General features: G+C 40.0%; 1 protein-coding gene and 1 long non-coding RNA gene across 16 annotated transcripts in view; one reads left to right on the forward strand and one right to left on the reverse strand.

Annotated features, from left to right (window-relative positions):
* The window catches only part of Tnrc6b (trinucleotide repeat containing adaptor 6B), a 255,688-nt gene that overhangs the window by 128,102 nt on the left and 108,950 nt on the right, over window positions 1–18,636 (reverse strand). For 6 of the 15 annotated variants that reach the window (XM_087213431.1, XM_087213428.1, XM_087213429.1 and 3 more), the window contains exon 1: window positions 10,726–12,578. The exons of the other annotated variants lie outside the window; for them this stretch is intronic. In XM_087213431.1, coding sequence (XP_087069557.1) covers window positions 10,726–10,730 — 5 coding nt within the window. In that variant the 5' untranslated portion in view covers window positions 10,731–12,578. Of the gene's footprint in view, window positions 1–10,725; window positions 12,579–18,636 lie in introns of those variants that run through there. 15 annotated transcript variants of the gene reach the window in all.
* On the forward strand, window positions 9,545–12,753 carry LOC110349375 (uncharacterized). The gene is made up of 3 exons (XR_002395280.2): window positions 9,545–10,125; window positions 10,944–10,992; window positions 12,571–12,753. It is a non-coding gene; the product is annotated as an uncharacterized LOC110349375 (long non-coding RNA).

Below are 18,636 nucleotides of genomic sequence, written 5' to 3' on the forward strand. Positions count from 1 at the left end.
CTGATTCATGAGGAAGAAAAAGAAAAAAGAAAACAATGTAATGTTTTCATATAGTAATATTCAACTTAATTAAGTTATTTTATTCTAAGATTATCCCCTCTTTTTTTTTTTTTGGTACCGGGGATCAAACTCAGGTCCTTGCGCTTGCACAGCAGGCAGCAAAACCACTGAGCTAAATCCCCAGCCAGATTATCCCCTCTTGTTAAAATAGTTCTTACTTCTGGGGCCGGGGATTTAGCTCAGTGGTTCCGGCACCTTCCCTGCAAGCACAAGGTCTCAAGTTCGATCCCTGGTACCAAAAGAAAAAAAAAAAAATAGTTCTTACTTTTAAATGACAGCAACAAATACAAGTTGGTTCGTTTTTTTTTTTTTGGTACCAGAGATCGAACTCGGGTCCTTGTGTTTGTGAGGCAGGGGGTGGAACCACTGAGCTAAATCCCCAGCCCCAAATATAAGTTTTTAAAAGTCTTTACTTGGCAAATTTAAAACTGGTAATTTGGGCTGGGGATTTAGCTCAGTGGTTTCGCTTCCTGCTATGCAAGCGTAAGGACCCGAGTTTGATCCCCGGTACCAAAAAAACCCCAAACAAACAAGAAAACTGGTAACTTGTGTTGGATTCCAATATTTCTTTTCCAATATTCCAGCACTATAGCACTTAAGTCTAGGAACCACCATATTAATTTAAGGAGATTTGAGAAAAACTGCTTGCTTATCTAAGATGTAGTTTTAGAAAGGAATAATTACAATAAAAAGCTAATCACATATTTCCCCAAATTGAGACTAAAAAGCAAAAGCAAAAACATGGATACTTTAAGATTTTATAATCACATAAGATTTCTCAATGCACATTATCATCTTAAATATTCTAAATACACCAAAAAGCAAAGGCCAGTTTAATTCAGCTGAATCAGAAAAGGAAATTGGGGTGTGGAGGGAGCAAGTCTATTACTTCTCCAACAAACAGTAGGAAATGCTGAACTAATCAAAACTACTAAATGTGTCCCCAGATAGGATGTGTTACTACTATGAGAGATGTGTCTTCATGAAGCCTGGAAAAGGGAAGGAAGAATCACTCTCCCCAAAAGAGAAGGAGGAGCACAGCACTGTTTTCCTTGAGGTTTTTTCCAAGGGAATACATAATCTGGTGGTTAAAAAAGACATTTTCTACTTAAATCTCTCTTAAACATGAGGGGAAAATATACAGTAATCCTCCAGTATCCAGAGGAATTTGGTTCTAGGATTTCCTTAGGACACTCAACTCCATGGCTAACTAAAAGTAACTCATATAAAATGATGCAGCATTGATACAAAACCTATGCACTTTCTCCCATATACTCTAAACCATGTCTAGATTACATGCTCAGGGGCTGGAAATGTAGCTCAGTGCTGTAACACTTGTCCAGCACCCCTGAGACCCTGGGTTCAATGATCAGTACTGTCACACACACACACAAGATTATGTTTGACATAGACGCAAATTTTTTTTTTCCAAATCCATGGTTGATTAAATCTACAAATGTGGAACCCATGGATCTGGAAGGCCCAATCACATGTGAATTAAAATCTCTTTTTAAGTCATTTATTAATATAGTTGATGTGATAACAGACTCAAATTTGTTTTTCTAGAACAGCAAAAATGGGAATCATGGGCCAGGGATTTAGCTCAGTAGTTCCAGGGCCTGCCTTGCAAGTGAAAGGTCCCGAGTTCGATCCCTGATACCAAAAAAAAAGGGGGGGGATCATGTTATGGAATATGGTAACCCACATGACTGGTTTTCTCCAAGAGTGTTCAGACCACGGTGAAGCAATGCTTAGAAGATCATTAAACACATTCCTGCTGTTATGAATGTATTAAATCAATTTAGTGAGTTGAGATCGGCTTTTGGGGGCTACTGGTATTTTACAAAATAGAAAAACAGAACACATCTAAATGCATTACACATAGTATCAGGGACTAAACACTTCTGATTCAGTATATACATCTGAGTTGAAGGTTTCAACACAAATTATGTCTCTCACAGTGGAGCCAATCAAAAAGTTTGAAAGTCACTGTTCTAAGTTACCTGATGATCTAACTTCAGCTGATAAATAGGAACTTCTTGATAAAAAGAACAGCAGGTATTTCCACAAGCAAAGGAGTAAAAGAAACAAGAGCATTCAGTTGCAACTACTGATAATAAAGCCTTGCTGCTCTGAACTCGTGGGAAAGGTCCAGCAATCATCTGCTAGGTCTCCAGCCTTATTAAGGCATTAAAGAGGATTATTTAAGCCCCTTCACTACACAACTTGGAACTTTAAAAGGCATAAATGGATAAACAAAATACATTTGTAAAGGAAAACAAAAAGACACGGGATTACTTTCCATGTTGATTAAAAAAAAGAAAAAAACTCAATACCTGGTGGCATGTGATGGTAGTTCCAGCACTAAGGAAACCGAGGCAGGAGGACCACAGTTAGAAGCCAGCCTGGACAATTTAGTGAGACTCTGTCTCAAAATACAAGAAAGAGGGCTGGAAATGTAACTCAGGGGTCCCTGAGTTCAACCCCTAATACCATCACAAAAAAACAAAAACAAACTAAAACATCACTTGAGTTTGTGGCCAGCCTGAACAATGGAGAAGCTATCTCTTTAAATTGAGATAAAATTTAGAAGGCAAAACTGGGAATTATAGGTGATACCCCAAACTCTTAAAGGGCACTTCACAGAAAAATAAGCTCCTCTATAAATCAACTGAAATGAAAATTGTGCAGTAACCATAAGACAATGCTTACTTTCTGGGTGTGAATAAGGTTTGGTTCCAAGCAGAATTCAAGATCATTTCTATCTTCAAAGTTATTTCTTAGGTTTACATAGTTAATGGCTACAAAATAGTTGAAAAAAAAGTAAATGCTGTGAACTATGTTTTTATAAATGAAACCCATCCATAGTCAATAAATATTAGTTCTACTGGCCCAGGCGGGCAAAGGATACAAAAATGGCCAGCATATTGACAAAGAGAAGGGAAATGCAAACCCAAACTAATGAGCCCTGTGGCAATCCTTCCACTCAGACATCGCCCCAGCACCGGGGGCTGGGACTGCAGACTGGAAGCTTCTGAGAACATGTGATCCTTATTTCTGCTTCCTCACCCACCTGAAGCCCTCATCACACAGCATTAGACCAATCTGCTGACTTTAGCTAAAAACAGTATTTTAAATTTCTTTTTTTTTTTTTGGTACCGGGGATGGAACTCAGGTCCTCGCGCTTGCGCAGCAGGCGGCGAAACCACTGAGCTAAATCCCCGGCCCCTTAAATTTCTATTTTAAATTTTGAAGTCTGTGTACTTCTGTGAAAAGTTTGTATCCTTATGTAAAAAACTAAGGATTTGACTCTTCCAATCCTCAAACTTCCACTTGCATAAGCCAGTATGTGTTCAAAGTGACACTAATTCTGAGAAGAAATGCTTTGTGATAGTGTGAAACCATTTTTGGATATTTTCAAAGCACACATGAGCTATAAGCAGACTATTTTACTTTGTATTACCCTGAGCTGTCCACCATGGTGTTCACAAAGGCAGCCCCATGTGGCCAGTGCCACTAAAACCAAATTTTTAATTGTATTTTAGTTTAAATATAAAAGTTGTCTGCATTACTGAAAAACCTTTGTATGCCTTAAAAAACTTAGGCATGTGAATTTACTTCTTCATGAAATAGTAGTAAATTTTATGAAACCTAAATACAGCTAAGTATTTCCAGCGAAAATTTATGTTCAAATTGAAATGTGTTTTAACTGTAAAACACACACCCCAGGTTCATAATAAGACTTCCTACAAATATAAAGAATGTAAAGTATCTCACTAATAGTTCTAAATTGACATGTTTAACGGACAATATTTTGCATATACTGTGCTAAATAATTTCACCTGTTTCATTTTATTTTTTTAATGTGCTTTCTAAAAATTTTAAAATGATACACAAAGCTTGCTATTTCTAATGGATTCTCAAACTTTTCCTCCTGGAACACCTCCTAACATCAGGTTTGGGAACACTGCCATCACCAAATACACTTCTTCCTGTGCAGCAACTGAAACCATGACCACAAGTGCAACTGGAAAGTTGTCCCCTTAAATTCAGTGTCTGTAACTGACTATCCTCCCACACACCTTTCAATCCTTTCCCAGGTCCCATTCTCAGTTCTCTTCTCTATTCTTTATACTCCCTTGGTGACCTCCGTCCACTCTCCTCAGCCTGTCACTTTCATGTGAAGCCCAGCATTCTTTATGTCCACCTCTGGCCTCTTTCTCAAGCTGCAGCTCCACGCTGCCGGATGCCTGCCGATCAGTTCCATCTGCAAGTTCCACCATCCCTTCAACTCAGTGTGTCTGTGCAGGAAGCCATCATCTCCAATTCTGCTGAAGACTTCTGTCACTCAGCTTGAAGGCTAAGGCCTCTTTTCTAGTCCCATGGTCAGTCTTACTGCTGCCACACTGGCCTGATGGACTCTAAATTCTCCCTTGCTCCCCTCACCCCACCACATTAATATTCCCAAAACTTCGATCCCTGTTACCCCCCCCCAAAAAAAATTTCCCAAAATATAACTTTGCTCATGGTGCCACCAACACTTCAACAGGTCCTCACTGTCTACCACAGCATTGCAAACTACTCAGCAGGTATCCCAACAACTCTATACCTACCCAACCTCCAATCCATCCTCCTGGACATAACATCTCTTTCACCTTCCTCACTCTGGAATGGCCTGCCTAAGAGTCTCCTCAGTCATCACCACCACCCCCCTTTTTGGGGGATGGGGTTTTGCTATGTAGCTCAGGCTGGCCTTGAACCCGCTGCAATTTTCCTGCCTCAGCCTCCCAAGTGCTGGTATCAGAGGATGCACCCCCACTCCCAGAGACCTTTAGTATTTCTAAAAACCACTGTGGTAGTAATGGGAACATATAGTCTTATCCTCCTTATAAAACAGTGTCTTCTTAACAGCATCAAACTATACCTTGTGCTATATATTACGAGTATGTCATCTTTGGACAATATCAAGGAAATCAATTTGAAAAGGAAAATCTTGGTAAACATGAAACTACCAATGATTCTCAAATATTTATCCCAGACTAGATCTCCAATTACTCCAAGTTGAATGACTCAAGACCCAGTAACTACAAAATAGAACTCAAAATCTCAAGGCCACATCTGTTCCTCATCTAAATGGGCTCTAACTCAGTGAATGGCACTACCATCCAAGCAGCTCAGGCCAGAGCCATAGGTGTGCTTTTCAACTTTCCCAAGCCTGCCTCTAATGCTCTGTAATCAGGTCCTATGAAGTCTTCCTAAGTGTTCCTAGAAATTACCCATTTCTTCTCAGCTCTGCTGTCAGTTCAGGCCACGATTACCTAAGGGTATTGGAATATCATCTGGTTGTACAGTCAACTCCACAACCATTCTCAAAAATCCAATCTCAACAAGTGATGTTCTTTCTTAAAACTTTCCCATTGCTCTCAAGATAAAGACTTCCAACATGGCTTTCAGACTCTTCTGCATCTGGCCAAGGTTTAGCTTTGTAGGTCCATCTAATTTCCCAGATGATTTCTTCTCTTAAGCATATTATAATCCAGCAATGTCCATGGTATGCTATACAGTCTCCCAAATATACCAGTGTCTACTTCTGCCACAGGGCCTTTGCACAAGCTGTTACTATTTAGCTGAGTGTACTTCCTTTATAATCATTCAACACCTGGAGGACTGACCAACCTCATATTTATAGTCTACTTCAGCACCTGGCATGTAATAGGTGCTCAATAATTATTTGCTGAATGAATGAGTAAGCAGATCATAATTTTCTAGGCTTAAAAAAAAACCAAGATCAGTGAATAAAAGCCATTTCTGTACCATTTATATTACTTCAGCAGTATTGTATAAAGTGAGGGAATTGACCTCTATTTTTATTTTATCTATCTTTTGAGTCAAAACTAGTAATAATTTGGCTAAATAAACAGAATTTACATGTGTGGGCTTAGAATAATCAAAATGAAGGGGACACTATTCCATGTTCTCCTTTGCCTTGTAAACTCTAAGACCAAGACCAACTCATGTGAAATTGCTGAGAACCTTTAGATGCAAAGCACAGAATTATGAAAAGCACCCAAGCAAATGTGGACACAGCACAGAAAGAGCCTGAAGGAAACTGGAGAGTATGAGAGACATCACACTACAGGAATGCAGGGACTTTTAATAAAAAGAAAAGGCTTGGCACTGCTCCTGTTGTTGTCCACACTACAGTTCTGTGCACTCCCTTGCATACACTTTCGGATCCTGGTAGCCACGAGAAAGAATGGGGGCATTCTCCAGGGCCATAAAAGCCTTTCTGATTTATCAACAAAGGCTGATACTGCAAAGGGGAAGGAAACACTAAGCCACAAGATGAAATGCCTGGCCCTCACAGCATTTCCTTTATGCTTTACAATGTATCATCCCCATTTTACAGATGCAAAAATAGGGACCTATGGTCACACAGCTAGTCTTAGTGACCACATAGTAAGGTCTAATGCAAATGCATTTTTATTGAGCACCCACTCCTGCCAAGCCCTGGTCTAGAGAACTATGAGCGAAAGAGGAAAGGTCTCTCAGGATAGCTTACAGTTTCATGGAGAGAATGCACCACACACAGTGTAATTTCGGATGGTGATACAATTTAGACATACTAAAAAAGGAAAACTAAAGGCTGTGACAGAATAACCAGGAAAGCAACTTTAGGTCACAAAGTTTTCAGAGATAACCTAAAGACAGTTTTGAAGAGAGAACTTGCAGAGCGCCTATCAACCCAAACCTTCACTGAAAGTCTCCAGAACTACCAGGAGCAAAAATTACCATTCACTATCAGTAAAGAGAACTATACAGTTATCCTAGTCACAACCTAAGCAGTAAGTTACACAGTCACCAGACAGCAAATATCTTCACATGCACCTAGTAGCTGGCGATGAGCTGACCAAATTCGTTCTTAGATCTCCCAGCACCTACATCTGGGTACAATAAATGATTCCTGAATTAATATGACAAAAGGAAGAAAGAACATGTTAAGAGGTTACCCTCATGGGTTAAATCCCTTTTCTAGCCAAGTGGCTTTAATTCACCCCAACCCACTCTGAAGCCAGTCTTAATCACAAGAATCAGGTGAGGGAAGTGGGATTAGTGTAAATCCACCAACAATACTGTACTAGGAAGAATTAGCATATGCTGACCCCTCTCCAGCCAATGGTCAGAAATCTCATCTTGAAATCGCAAGTTCCACTTAAAGAAAATCTAGTACCTGAATGATGACTAAAAATTAAGAATGGGGTAATTATTTGGTTTCTTTGAATAAGAGGTCTACCAATGAAGAAACTCAGGATATTGTTACCAGGTACCTGTTCTAAATACTGCAGGCATACTACCAAGTTGAGATGACCTGTTTACCAATCTTGCTGGATTGGTACTCCTCGAGTGGGAGGAAAGGGGCAAAGTACATTCATCTGTGTCACCTTAGGGCTGTATCCAGTGTAAATTGCAGATGGTCAATGATTGTATGATCTGAATTACAGAAGTTAAATTCCTCCCTCAAGTTTTTGGTCCTGGAGCAGCTGAGTAGGGTATGGCCCTGTATCACTGTTCTCCGCTCAGGATGCTCCGAAGGTCTCACCAATTACATACCACTCTTTCAATGTCTCTGGTATAGTTGAAGAGCCAGGAAAGCCTCAGAAGCCTTTTCTTCAATTTTCAACTTTATGTCTAAAGTACTATCCAGGTGGCCACAGCAAATAACAAGTGGCCATTTGCTGAACAGCAGAGTTGCATCTGCGCCATTTATCAAAGATACCTATACTTTCCGGGAACCAGAGAATGACTGAAAAACACTAAACTTAAGATACCATTTCTGATAAATGATATCCATTTTTGTGATGTTGGGAGTGATGAGCCTGGGACATTTCTTTCTGAGATAAAGCAGTGCTGTACACAATGACTTATTACTATAGAATCACAAGTAGACCCAGCATAAGGAAATACAGGTGGAGGCAGATTTAGTAGGAATTTTATTTACTTTCTCCAGTAAGAAACTTCTTCTGGATAGGCCTCCTCATTTTTAAAAAGTAAAACCAAAACATGCAAATACTAATACCTGTGGGTTTTGCTCTTCCTAACATCAACCGCAGCTTTAAAGTTTTTAAAGCTTTGATTTACACTACCAACAGAAAATCTTCAACAAAAGGCACAAATTAAATACTACCTATCTGCACACTGGATGTATTACTCATTTTTGTTTGCTCTGAATTACCATTTTTTTGCTGAGCCATAAGGATTGGCTTTACAGAAACTTAGATCCAAAATGGCAGCTGCGCTTCTAAAACCCACCACAGCCATCCTGCTCACCGTAAGTAAGCGCAGGTCTTATTTATCTCACCTTTCAACTCTCTCCAGAAAAGTAGTTATAAAACACATGTCAATGAATCAGATGGCATTCCGTCAATGCTCTTAATATCATTCTCCTTTTTGCCCAGAGAGGAGGCACCCTGCTCTGGTTCCTCCGCTCTGCAAACTGAATTAACCTGCCATTCACATGTGTGCACAGTCCACAAAAACAAGCTAAGGGCAAAACACAGAAAGCCTCGGTTTTTCTCCATTCTTCAGTGAAACCAATTTAGGAAATGGGCATAAATGAAATCATCTAACAAGTAAAGCCCCAAATAATTGCTTTCGTTTTCAGAAAAAAAAAAAAATCAGAGCGCTAATTTTTTTTAGGCCCACCCCAATGTCATACTCCTGTATCACTAAGGTAATTTCTTTAAATTCAAACTGTAAAAATAGAGACCAGTCTGCCTCCCTCCTTGTTGTAATGTTTCCAATCCCTTTTACACAAAAGCTGATTTTATATCACCAGAAAATTTACATTGAATCTAAATGGTCACTTCTCCACTTATAACCATTACTAATATAACAACAACATTACTTTAATAAAATAAATAAAATATTTGCTTTTTAGAGACAGAAGACTTTAATTATCTTTATTCAAATGAAAGTCTTTTTGTTAAATTAGCGTGAAAGTCCCTTCATCTACACACAATTGGCCCAAAGAAACAGGCCATTTTCAGCACAAGAGGCCAATCCATTTTAACAGTGAATAAAGCTTTTGAAAGTACTACACACCCTCTTCCACACTGTCAAATTTTCAAAATGGTCCAGCATTTTTCCCATTTTTTTAACACTTTCAGACCCAGCAAGCATCTCATAATTAGATTAATTAAAAAGGAAACAACAAAAACCACTGCTCCCTTCTAATCAAAATTATTCCATTTATGCTTAATTAGCTTTAATCCAAGTCTACATATTTAATGATGGGGATATGACAATTCAACCCATTTGCATATTTTAAAAGCCTTTTCTAGACTATACTTTGTAACAGATTTAGAAGAACAGTCTCTTTCTCATGCCAATATGCCAGGCATAAATCAGGAGGTTACAAATTAGGGGAAAAAGAGAAAAGAAAACAAGGCTTCTCAGAGCCAGGGATGTGCCGGGGAGGGTGGGGTAATTTACCCAGGGGTGGGGGCAATTTACCCGCCACATCACAAACTACAGTCCTTTCAGCCCACCAGACCGAGAAGCATTACATCACACTCTCACAATGATAGGGGGAGGTGGCTCTGAGAAAGCAAGTTTTCGCCTTTCTTTCCTCCCTGCTCTCAGGCTTCTAGAATCCTGCATTGGGAGTAATGGAATTTAACTTCGAGCACTGCACAGTTTCGGGGGTTACTAACAATCACACAGCTACTTATTTATATGATCCGGCACGACCACTTCACAGAGAATACGCGGCAAAACAAGCAAACACACGCAAGACACCAAATTTGCGTTGAGGAGTCCAGATATTCATCTACATAAAATTAAACAAAAATTTTCTTTCGTGAGAAATGGAGGCCAATCTACAGAGAGAACTGATAAATAATTCCTAATCGGAGTGAACAGCTGTTTACATCTTTAAAATATCATGTTTACAAGACAGTCCTATCATTCGGTTGAAACCACGATCAAAATAAAAGCGCATCTGGCTGCACATTTGAGAACACACACAGAGACCCGGGCAAGCGAGCGCGCCCAGAAAGAAGAACGGTGAGCCACATACCCCAAACCTCCTGCTGTTTGCTAGCACCCAACCCAAGGTTTAAAATGTATCGGGTCCTACTTTGCGTTTTACATCTCTCGAGGATGGATGGCCTACTTTAAATTTTAAAAAAACCAAAACCTAAAAAAACCCCAAACGCTTTCCCATTCTAGGGCTCGTCCTCCCAGATCCTTTGTCGGCCTTAGCAGCCGAAAGAATGCAAACCCATTTATATTTATGCAAATTTTTGCAGCAGATTTAAGGGGGGAGGGGGAAGTCTGTGTTTTTTATAAACCTCTTTCTAAATATCACATTTCCAATTACTCGTAGCTTCATTTATTTGCAAGATAGAAACGAGGATGAAAATCTACATATAAACTAAAGGTGCAATTAAATCACTTAAAAAGTCAAATATTTCACCAAGTCTTTTCCATTTCTAAAATGCCGAACCAAAAGTACATCACGGGTCTGATTCACAGAGATCCGCGAAATGTCTGAAGCCAGTCTCCATGCTAGACAAATGCCGATTTGCAACAGCACTAGTGAAAACGGTTAGACAAGATCCATATAAATCAATTGGTTTTTAAAAATTGAAAATATTTACCAACCTCATAAAGTGCAGCAGTGCTTAAATCCAGCAAATTGAGGCATACAAGGTAGAAATGGAAATGAAAAAAGGTCCAAAAAATGAATTCTTTTTGTCTGTCTGTTTTTTTGTATTTTAAATAGTCAGAAACCAGCAGAGACTCTGTCGGCCATTTTGGCTTGAACTAACTCTCTCACTCACTCTCCCTCTTGCTCTCTCTCTCCCCCTCTGTCTCTAAAGGAAGCAGCTTTTTGTGACCTTCAAATAGAGGCGGATCATGTGACTTCGGGTAGGTTTGTCAATCAGGAAAGGGGAGGGAGCTGGGGCTGAAGCTGCCTTAAAGGGGAAGCGGCCCTTTTCCATCACTTTCATTTGTGCAATGCTGTTATCTCACACTCCCCACCTACAGACTGTGAATGTGAAAGTGGCAACAGCATAAGGGTAACAGATGAACAAAACAGAAAAACCTTTATTGGTTTATAGAAATATGCTCAGTTGCTAACGATTCTTAAGATCCTGGATCTTATCTTGGCTCACTTGCTAGTTATTCTCTGGATGTTTGGGCAAGCACGGGCTGGCAAACTGCTCTTTAAAAGGGGGGTTAAGGCTTTATCCAAACAATTGGCTTTAGTTTTTAAATTAAGGTGAAATATAGGGCACAACTGATCTTTAGCTAACTTCTCACATGCACAGAAAAAGACTAAAAAAAAAATGTGTCCAAGTATAAACTGTGAGTAGCAACTCAAGAGAGGTTAAGTAGTACAGTATCTCCCCAGTCACAGCCGCAGAACAGGGACTGATTTCCCAATTCTGAACTTGACATTGTTTTGCGTGAATACAGCTCCTCCCCCAAACCCAAACAAAAACTATGCTACAGCACACTGAGTTCCTCTGGGCTAGGGCCGATCTGAGTCATCTTTAATCTCCTTCCCTACCTGGGGAGTACTGTAGCTCTGCAGCTGACAGAGACCAGGCACTGTATTAAAACCTACCTGGCTTCGACCATCCCTTAGTCCCTCTCTGTCAGACAATCAGCATCTTGACTCCTACCTACCTGAGGAGCCCACACAGGGCTTGCCTCTCTAGCCCAGTGGGTAACAGGAAGTGGAACTTTAGTACTAAAGATAAGTCCCTCGCCTCCTTGGGCCTCAGATTTTGAAGGTGTAGAAAGCGGAGACTGGACAACACCAGATAGTATCTTCAATTTCTGCCCTAAAGCTCTGCTCTTGGCTTCTTTTAGCAGTTCTGTTTGCCTTATCCTGGCCATCTCAAAAGTCAGTCCCTACTCTGGCAGAGCTTCTTGAGTCTCCCAGCCTTCCTGTTAAACACTCCCATGCCATCTTTTACTGCTTCTTCAGTATAGTCATAATTGCAATTTAGTACTTGTGAAAGAATCTGCTTTCCTGGTAGACCATAAACTGTATAAGACTAAACACCCTATCTTCCTTTCTGCTCTGTGAGGCCCCATACCAACACTTTAAAGAGCAGGTGAGTGAATGAATGAATGAATGAATGACCTGAGTCTCTATTAGAAGGGCTGGACTGAGCAGGAGGAAATCTTCTATGCAAATATAAGAAACTCAGAGAAATTAAAGTCATATAGTATCCAGAAACTTATCTAATTTACCAATTTCGAGACATGCTTAAGGAAATAAAGTAACTAAGGTAGTAGAAAGAAAGCAAGAGACGCCCAAGACTATCAGACTTCTCCCACCTCTAGACATCAGAAAAGGTGGGTTTCCCCAAGGTGCTTCTCCATGAGAACCAGCCAGTGACCCAAACTGATGGACTCTGGAGGCCAGCTTGCCCTGAAAAGGGACCTGTGAACAGTGTCTAATTCCTACACATTTGTCTTTCTGGCTTCTAGGTCTTTACATGGTCCCTTTTCTTTGGATTTCTACTCCCAGAAGAACAGGAAAGGAGCTGTTTCAGGGCAGGCAGAGACCAGTGCTCACACAATCTGGCAGCCTGGACACGTGTGGTACAAAATGCTTCCACTGTCTTTGCAAAGCACTGAGTGGAAGAGCCAGACTCTGGCCTGACAGTTGAGATGCAGGCAAAAGCAGGAAACTTCTAGGATGGAACTTCTGAACATTTACTCTATTTTTAATCCTTCCAATACCTTCCAGATGAGTTATGGAAGGCTTACTTACATGGAGCATGCTCAATATGTTAAAATGCATGGAGAATGACTCTACAGCCACCTTGTTTTAATTTGTGATGGACACGATTTCTTTTTGAAACTAAATTTTGCTAGGTCTCCATTCCTCAAGGTAGAATGTTACTGTACAAATGTTTACATGGTTTGCCTTGTATGTGTTAAATAGAAAGCTGTACAAAAAGTTGGGAAACAGAACAAACACATTTTAAAAGAAAATACTGGTCCTGTTTTCAAATAATATGCTCAACATAGTTTTCTTCAACCTCCAGGCCCGATTTTTCATGCAATACCTCTAAGTTTAAAACAATTACTCAACTGTTTTTATAAAAGAAATGAATACAATACTAAATACACATTGAAATCTGTGATATATTTATTAGAAATTAAGACAATTTAAAACATTATTATGGGGTAAAGATACAAAGTAATGAAACTACTTAAGAAACAAAAAATAAGAACATATACATTTAAATTATCTTCCAAAGCTTGCACTTTTGCAATTACATATCATTACTCAAAATATTTTAATTAAGAAACAAGATTAAAAACAATAAACTGAGCATTTAACTCAAATCTAGAAAAAGCTGGGCATGGTGGCACATGCCTGTAATCCCAGCACTTGGGAGGCTGAGACAGGAGAATCGCTGGGAGTTCGAGGCCAGCCTGGGCTACATAGTGACTTCAAGGCTGACCAGAACTATATAGCAAGACCCTATCTTAAAAAAAAAAAAATCACAAACCATAATGATACAGGCATAAATACAAATAGCCCAAAAAAGAGGAGCATGGATTAATGAAACCAATATTTGTTTTCCTTTTAAAATAAAAAACAAAAGTAGATAATTTTTTTGAAAATCTGATCAATAAAAATGAGAGGTCATAAAAGAACATTATGGCTGAGAAAGAGCGTATAACTACAGACTTAGAAAACAGTTTGCACATTTTGCAAGAATTACACAGAACTTTATGTCAACAAACTTGAAGATTAAATAAATGGATGGCAGTCAAGAGAAATAGAAAGTATCAAAATCAACTCAAGGAAACTTAGAGAAACAACAACCATAGCAAAAACCTGTAAAATATTCAAAGAACTAGTCACTAAAACTACATTAGAGAGCTGGGTGTGGTGGCGCCCACCTGTGATCCCAACACTAGGAAGGCAGAGGCCAGCCTGGGCTACATAGTGAGTTCAAGGCTAGTTTGAACTCCATAATGCAACCTGGACTCAAAAAACAAAACAAAACAACTACATCAGGCCCAAATGGTTTTCTATGTGAATTCTACCAAATTTTTGTTGAACAGATAATTTCTACACTATCCTCACTTTCCCATAATTTATAAGGATAAAAGGAAAATCTTAATTTCTTCTGTGAGGCTAACATATTCCTGATACCATTCTGGATTTAGGACAAAAAAGAATACAACTGCAGACCAATCTTCACTTGTGAAAACATATGTAAAAAATTTAAGTAAAATATTAGCAAACAAACTATAGCAGTTTGTCCATTGAGGGTTTCCACCAGCACTACAAGGATGGGTAAATTACAACAATACGAAGACGTCTGTTAACATGACTCTTCATTTGTTGAATATGTAATAAGTGCTTTCGGGATCAGATTATGTGCTAAATGCTACAGAGTGAGCAGTAAACCAGAAGTTCCTGTTCACATGAACCCAACATCCTAATGGAAAAAGGGAATCACTGACAAGGAAATCAATAAGGACACAGAATTGTCTAGGGAGGGTCACTTTAGATGAAATGGTTAGTACGGGCCAGGGATTTAGCTCAGTGGTTCCACCACTTGCACCGCAAGTGCAAGGACCCGAGTTCGATCCCCGGTACCAAAAGAAAAAAAAACAAAAACCTTCACTTAGTTGAAATGGTTAGGAAAGGTATTGCTCAGGAGTGATCTTTCAGCTGGACTGAAAAGCAACTGCTTGCCAGCCTGGAGTGGTGGCATATGCTGATAATCCTAGCACTCTGGAAGGCTGAGGCAGGAAGAGTGTCACTTGGAGCCCAGCCTGGGAAACTTAATGACTTAGCAAGCTCCTGTCTCAAATTTTTAAAATGGTTAGGCATGCAGCTCAATGAAAAGGCCCTGGGTTCAATCCCTGGTACCATACACACACACACACACACACACACACACACGCGCGCGCGCGCAACTGCCTGACTGATCAAAGAACAAGAATGATGAATGAGGCCAATCAGTTCATTCAAAAATAAGACTCCAAGGTCTGGACTCATTCATTCATAAAGCCAACAGCCATTATCTGAGTACCTACTGTGTAGTAGGCATTATGTTAGAATGAGACTCAGTGGAATACAAAAATGTTTAATACATGAAAAGACAGAGAACCATGTAAATCTATGATTAAAATATAGCACAGGGGGGCTGGGGATTTAGCTCAGTGGTTTCGCTGCCTGCTGCGCAAGCGCAAGGACCCGAGTTTGATCCTCAGTACCAAAAAAAAAAACATAGCACAGGGGCTATGGATATAGCTCAGTGGTACAGCACTTGGCTAGCATGTATGAGGCTCTAGTTTTGATTCCTAGCAATACAAAAGGAAAGAAAAAAAGTATGTGTATGCATATGTATATATGTATGTAAGAGAGCTCAAGAGGGAAGTGTCACAATGGCACTAAAATAGGGAGAATTAGGAAAGATTTCACAGGGAGGTAAGACTTTAGATTAAGTCTTTTTTTTTTTTTTTGTACCGGGGATCAAACTCTGGTCCTTGTGCTTGTGCAGCAGGCTGCGAAACAACTGAGCTAAATCCCCGGCCCTTTTTTTTTTTTTTTAAACAAGATGGTGAGCTTGACCCCAAGAGTCTGTGCATACTAGGCAAGCCTGCACCAATGAGCCACATACCCCTAGCCCCTTGAGCTGAATTCAAAAGGAGCAAAAGTTTGCTGTGTAGAAAAGCTAAAAAGGTAAAGTCTTTTCTAAGTTTTATCAATTTCAGTTACCAAACCATAGCAACTAGGAAAGCTGACAAGAAAAAATGTAAATGTGACAGCTAAGTGTTTCAAGTATCCTTACCCCCAACAGTCAGAAGGCAGAACATTAGCCAAAACTACCAAGCACTCTGCAGAACAACTTGAATTATAGTTGGAAATTAGAATGTTAATAGTTATACTCTCTTTATAATTATAAATTAAAATATTATCAGGCCTTTTAGGGAATTTTTTTTCCTCTGAGGCAAGGGTCTTGCTGTACTGCACAGGCTGGCCTCAAATGAGGTCCTCCTGCCTCAGCCTCCTATACATAGCCTGGATTATAGACATGCCATCACACTCAGAACAGGAAAAAAAAATTTCTTTTTAGTCCTCCAAGTTAAGGCTGGGGATGCAACTCAGAAGTAGAGTGCTTGCCTAGCACACACAAGGCCCTGGGTCAGATCCCTTACAATGTGAAAAAGCCAAAACAAAACAAAACAAAAACAGACCCTCAAATTCTTTATACCCAGATCTCAAAAGTTAGAACTGCATTTGGAGGAAGCCTTCCTTGGCACTCCAGGATGAATTTTGTACACAAATACACCACTATGGCAGCACCTTCATACCTTATTATTGTTACCCATTATTACCTATTACTGTTGCCATTTCTCTCTGTAAACCAGGGGTCCCAATGCCAAGACCACTGACTCCGTGGCCTGTTAAGAACTGGGCTGCACAGCAGGAGGTGAGCAGTGGTTAAGCAAGGGAATTTTCCTCTGTATTTACAGCTCTGTAATGCACTTGAATCACTCTGAAATCCATCCCCACCTCACCCCCACATTTTGAAAAACTGTCTTCCCTGAAACCAGTCCCAGTGCCAAAAAGTTTGAGGGCTGCTGCTTTTATTTCTGGGTCTAAACAGAGGAAGGAATGTTTGCTGAATTAAAAAAGAAGCAAAGGGATGAAGAGATGAATACTAGGAACCTAGGAGTTCTAGGGCAGTGGTGGTGAACCTATGGCACGCTGTTATTGTATTTTTTTTTTTTAAGACGAAAGATGTTTATGCATGAGTTGTTTTTTCTAAACTAAAACCTCAGTATTCAGGTTTAATTGCAGTGCTGGCATTTTGCGATAGAGTGGCTTTTGGGTTACAGTTTGGGCACTCATCTCCAAAAGGTTCGCTATCACTGTTGGTATGAAAGAAGACAGCATTTAGCCTACAGTTGGGAGCTTAAACATATACTTGAGGGGGTGAGGATGTAGCTCAGTGATAGAGCACTTGCCTGGCATGAATGAGGTCCTAGGTTCACAAAGAAAAAAAAAAGACATGAGACACCAAGAGAAAATAAGAAACTGTTAACCATATGGTCTGTCCCAAGAAAGGCGGGAATTACACACAGAGACACTACAGAATAGCTCAGTAGGACTTTAAAGGAAAGCCAGGACCAGGGTGGTCAGAACAGCATGCTCTGCTGGGAAGCTAATGAAGAATAAGCTATAGGACCTCTCACTTTCATGGGCCCCTCTGGAAGCTCCAGGAGGGGTCTAAACAATACGTCCAATTATCTTTTATCTTTTTTGTTACATTTTTTAAAGTTTTTATTGTGATAAAACGAAAGTATAATGTAAAGCTTATCATTCTAACTATTAAGTGTACAATTCAGAAGTGTTAAGCATGTTCACACCATTGTGAAACATCTTCAGAACATTTTCATCCTGTACACTTGAAAGTCTTTACCCATTAAACAAAAGGTTTCCTTTTTTCCCTGCCCCAAGGCTCTGACAACTCCATTTTACATTCTACTTCATGTTTCTATGACTGTGATTATTCTAAGTATCTTACATATGGAACCATACAGTATTTGTCTCTTTTTATTGGTGGTGGTGGTTTTCTGAGACAGGATCTCACTCTGCAGTCCAGGCTGGCCTTGAACTTGCTGTGTAGCCCAGGCTGGCCTTGAACTCTTGATCCTCCTGCCTTAACCTCTCAAGTACTGAGATTACAGGCATGCACTGGTATTTGTCTTTCTGGGACTAGCTTATTTCACTTAGCATGTCCTCAGGGCTCATCCATGTTGTAACATGACAGGATTTTCTCTTTTTTTTGAGATTGAGTCTCATCAACTCACTAAGTTAACCCTGGCTGGGCTCAAACTTGTGATCCTTCTGCCTCTGTCTCCCAGAATGCTGAAACTGCAGGAATTTGCCACTATAATCTAGTTTGATTTCCTTCCTTTTTAAAGGTCCATAATATTCTACTGTATGTATACACTACATTTTGTTCATCCATTCATCTAATGATGAATATGTAAATTACTTCTGCCTCTCTGGCAGTTGTGAACAGTGCTGCCATAAATAGGTATGCAGGGGCCAGGGATTTAGCTCAGTGGCACTACATGTGCCTTGCAAGTGCAAGGTCCTGAGTTCAATCTCTGGTATGGCAAAAACAAACAGAAAACAAACAGGTGTGCAGCAGGGCATGGTGGTGCACACCTGTAATCTCAGCACTCAGGAGGCTGAGGCAGGAGGATTGCAAGGAGTTTGAGGCTAGCCTGAGCTATATAGTGAGTTCAAAGCCAGCCTGAGCTGCATATTAAGACTCTGTCTCAAAAAACCCAAAACATGGGCCGGGGATTTAGCTCAGTGGTTCCACTGCCTGCCCTGCAAGCACACGGACCCAAGTTAGATCCCCGGTACCAAAAAACCCCCCAAAACCCAAACAACAACAAAAACATCACACCATAGGTGTGCAAATACAGTGGACCCTTGATTTACAAATTCGATTTGTTACTGAGGGTTGGCTGTAACTCAAGTTGGTTGTAAGTCAATAC

Source organism: Heterocephalus glaber, unplaced genomic scaffold (assembly GCF_053883595.1).
Source record: "Heterocephalus glaber isolate CG9 unplaced genomic scaffold, H.glaber_assembly_v1.0 deba00001444, whole genome shotgun sequence".
NCBI classification, from domain to species: domain Eukaryota; kingdom Metazoa; phylum Chordata; class Mammalia; order Rodentia; family Bathyergidae; genus Heterocephalus; species Heterocephalus glaber.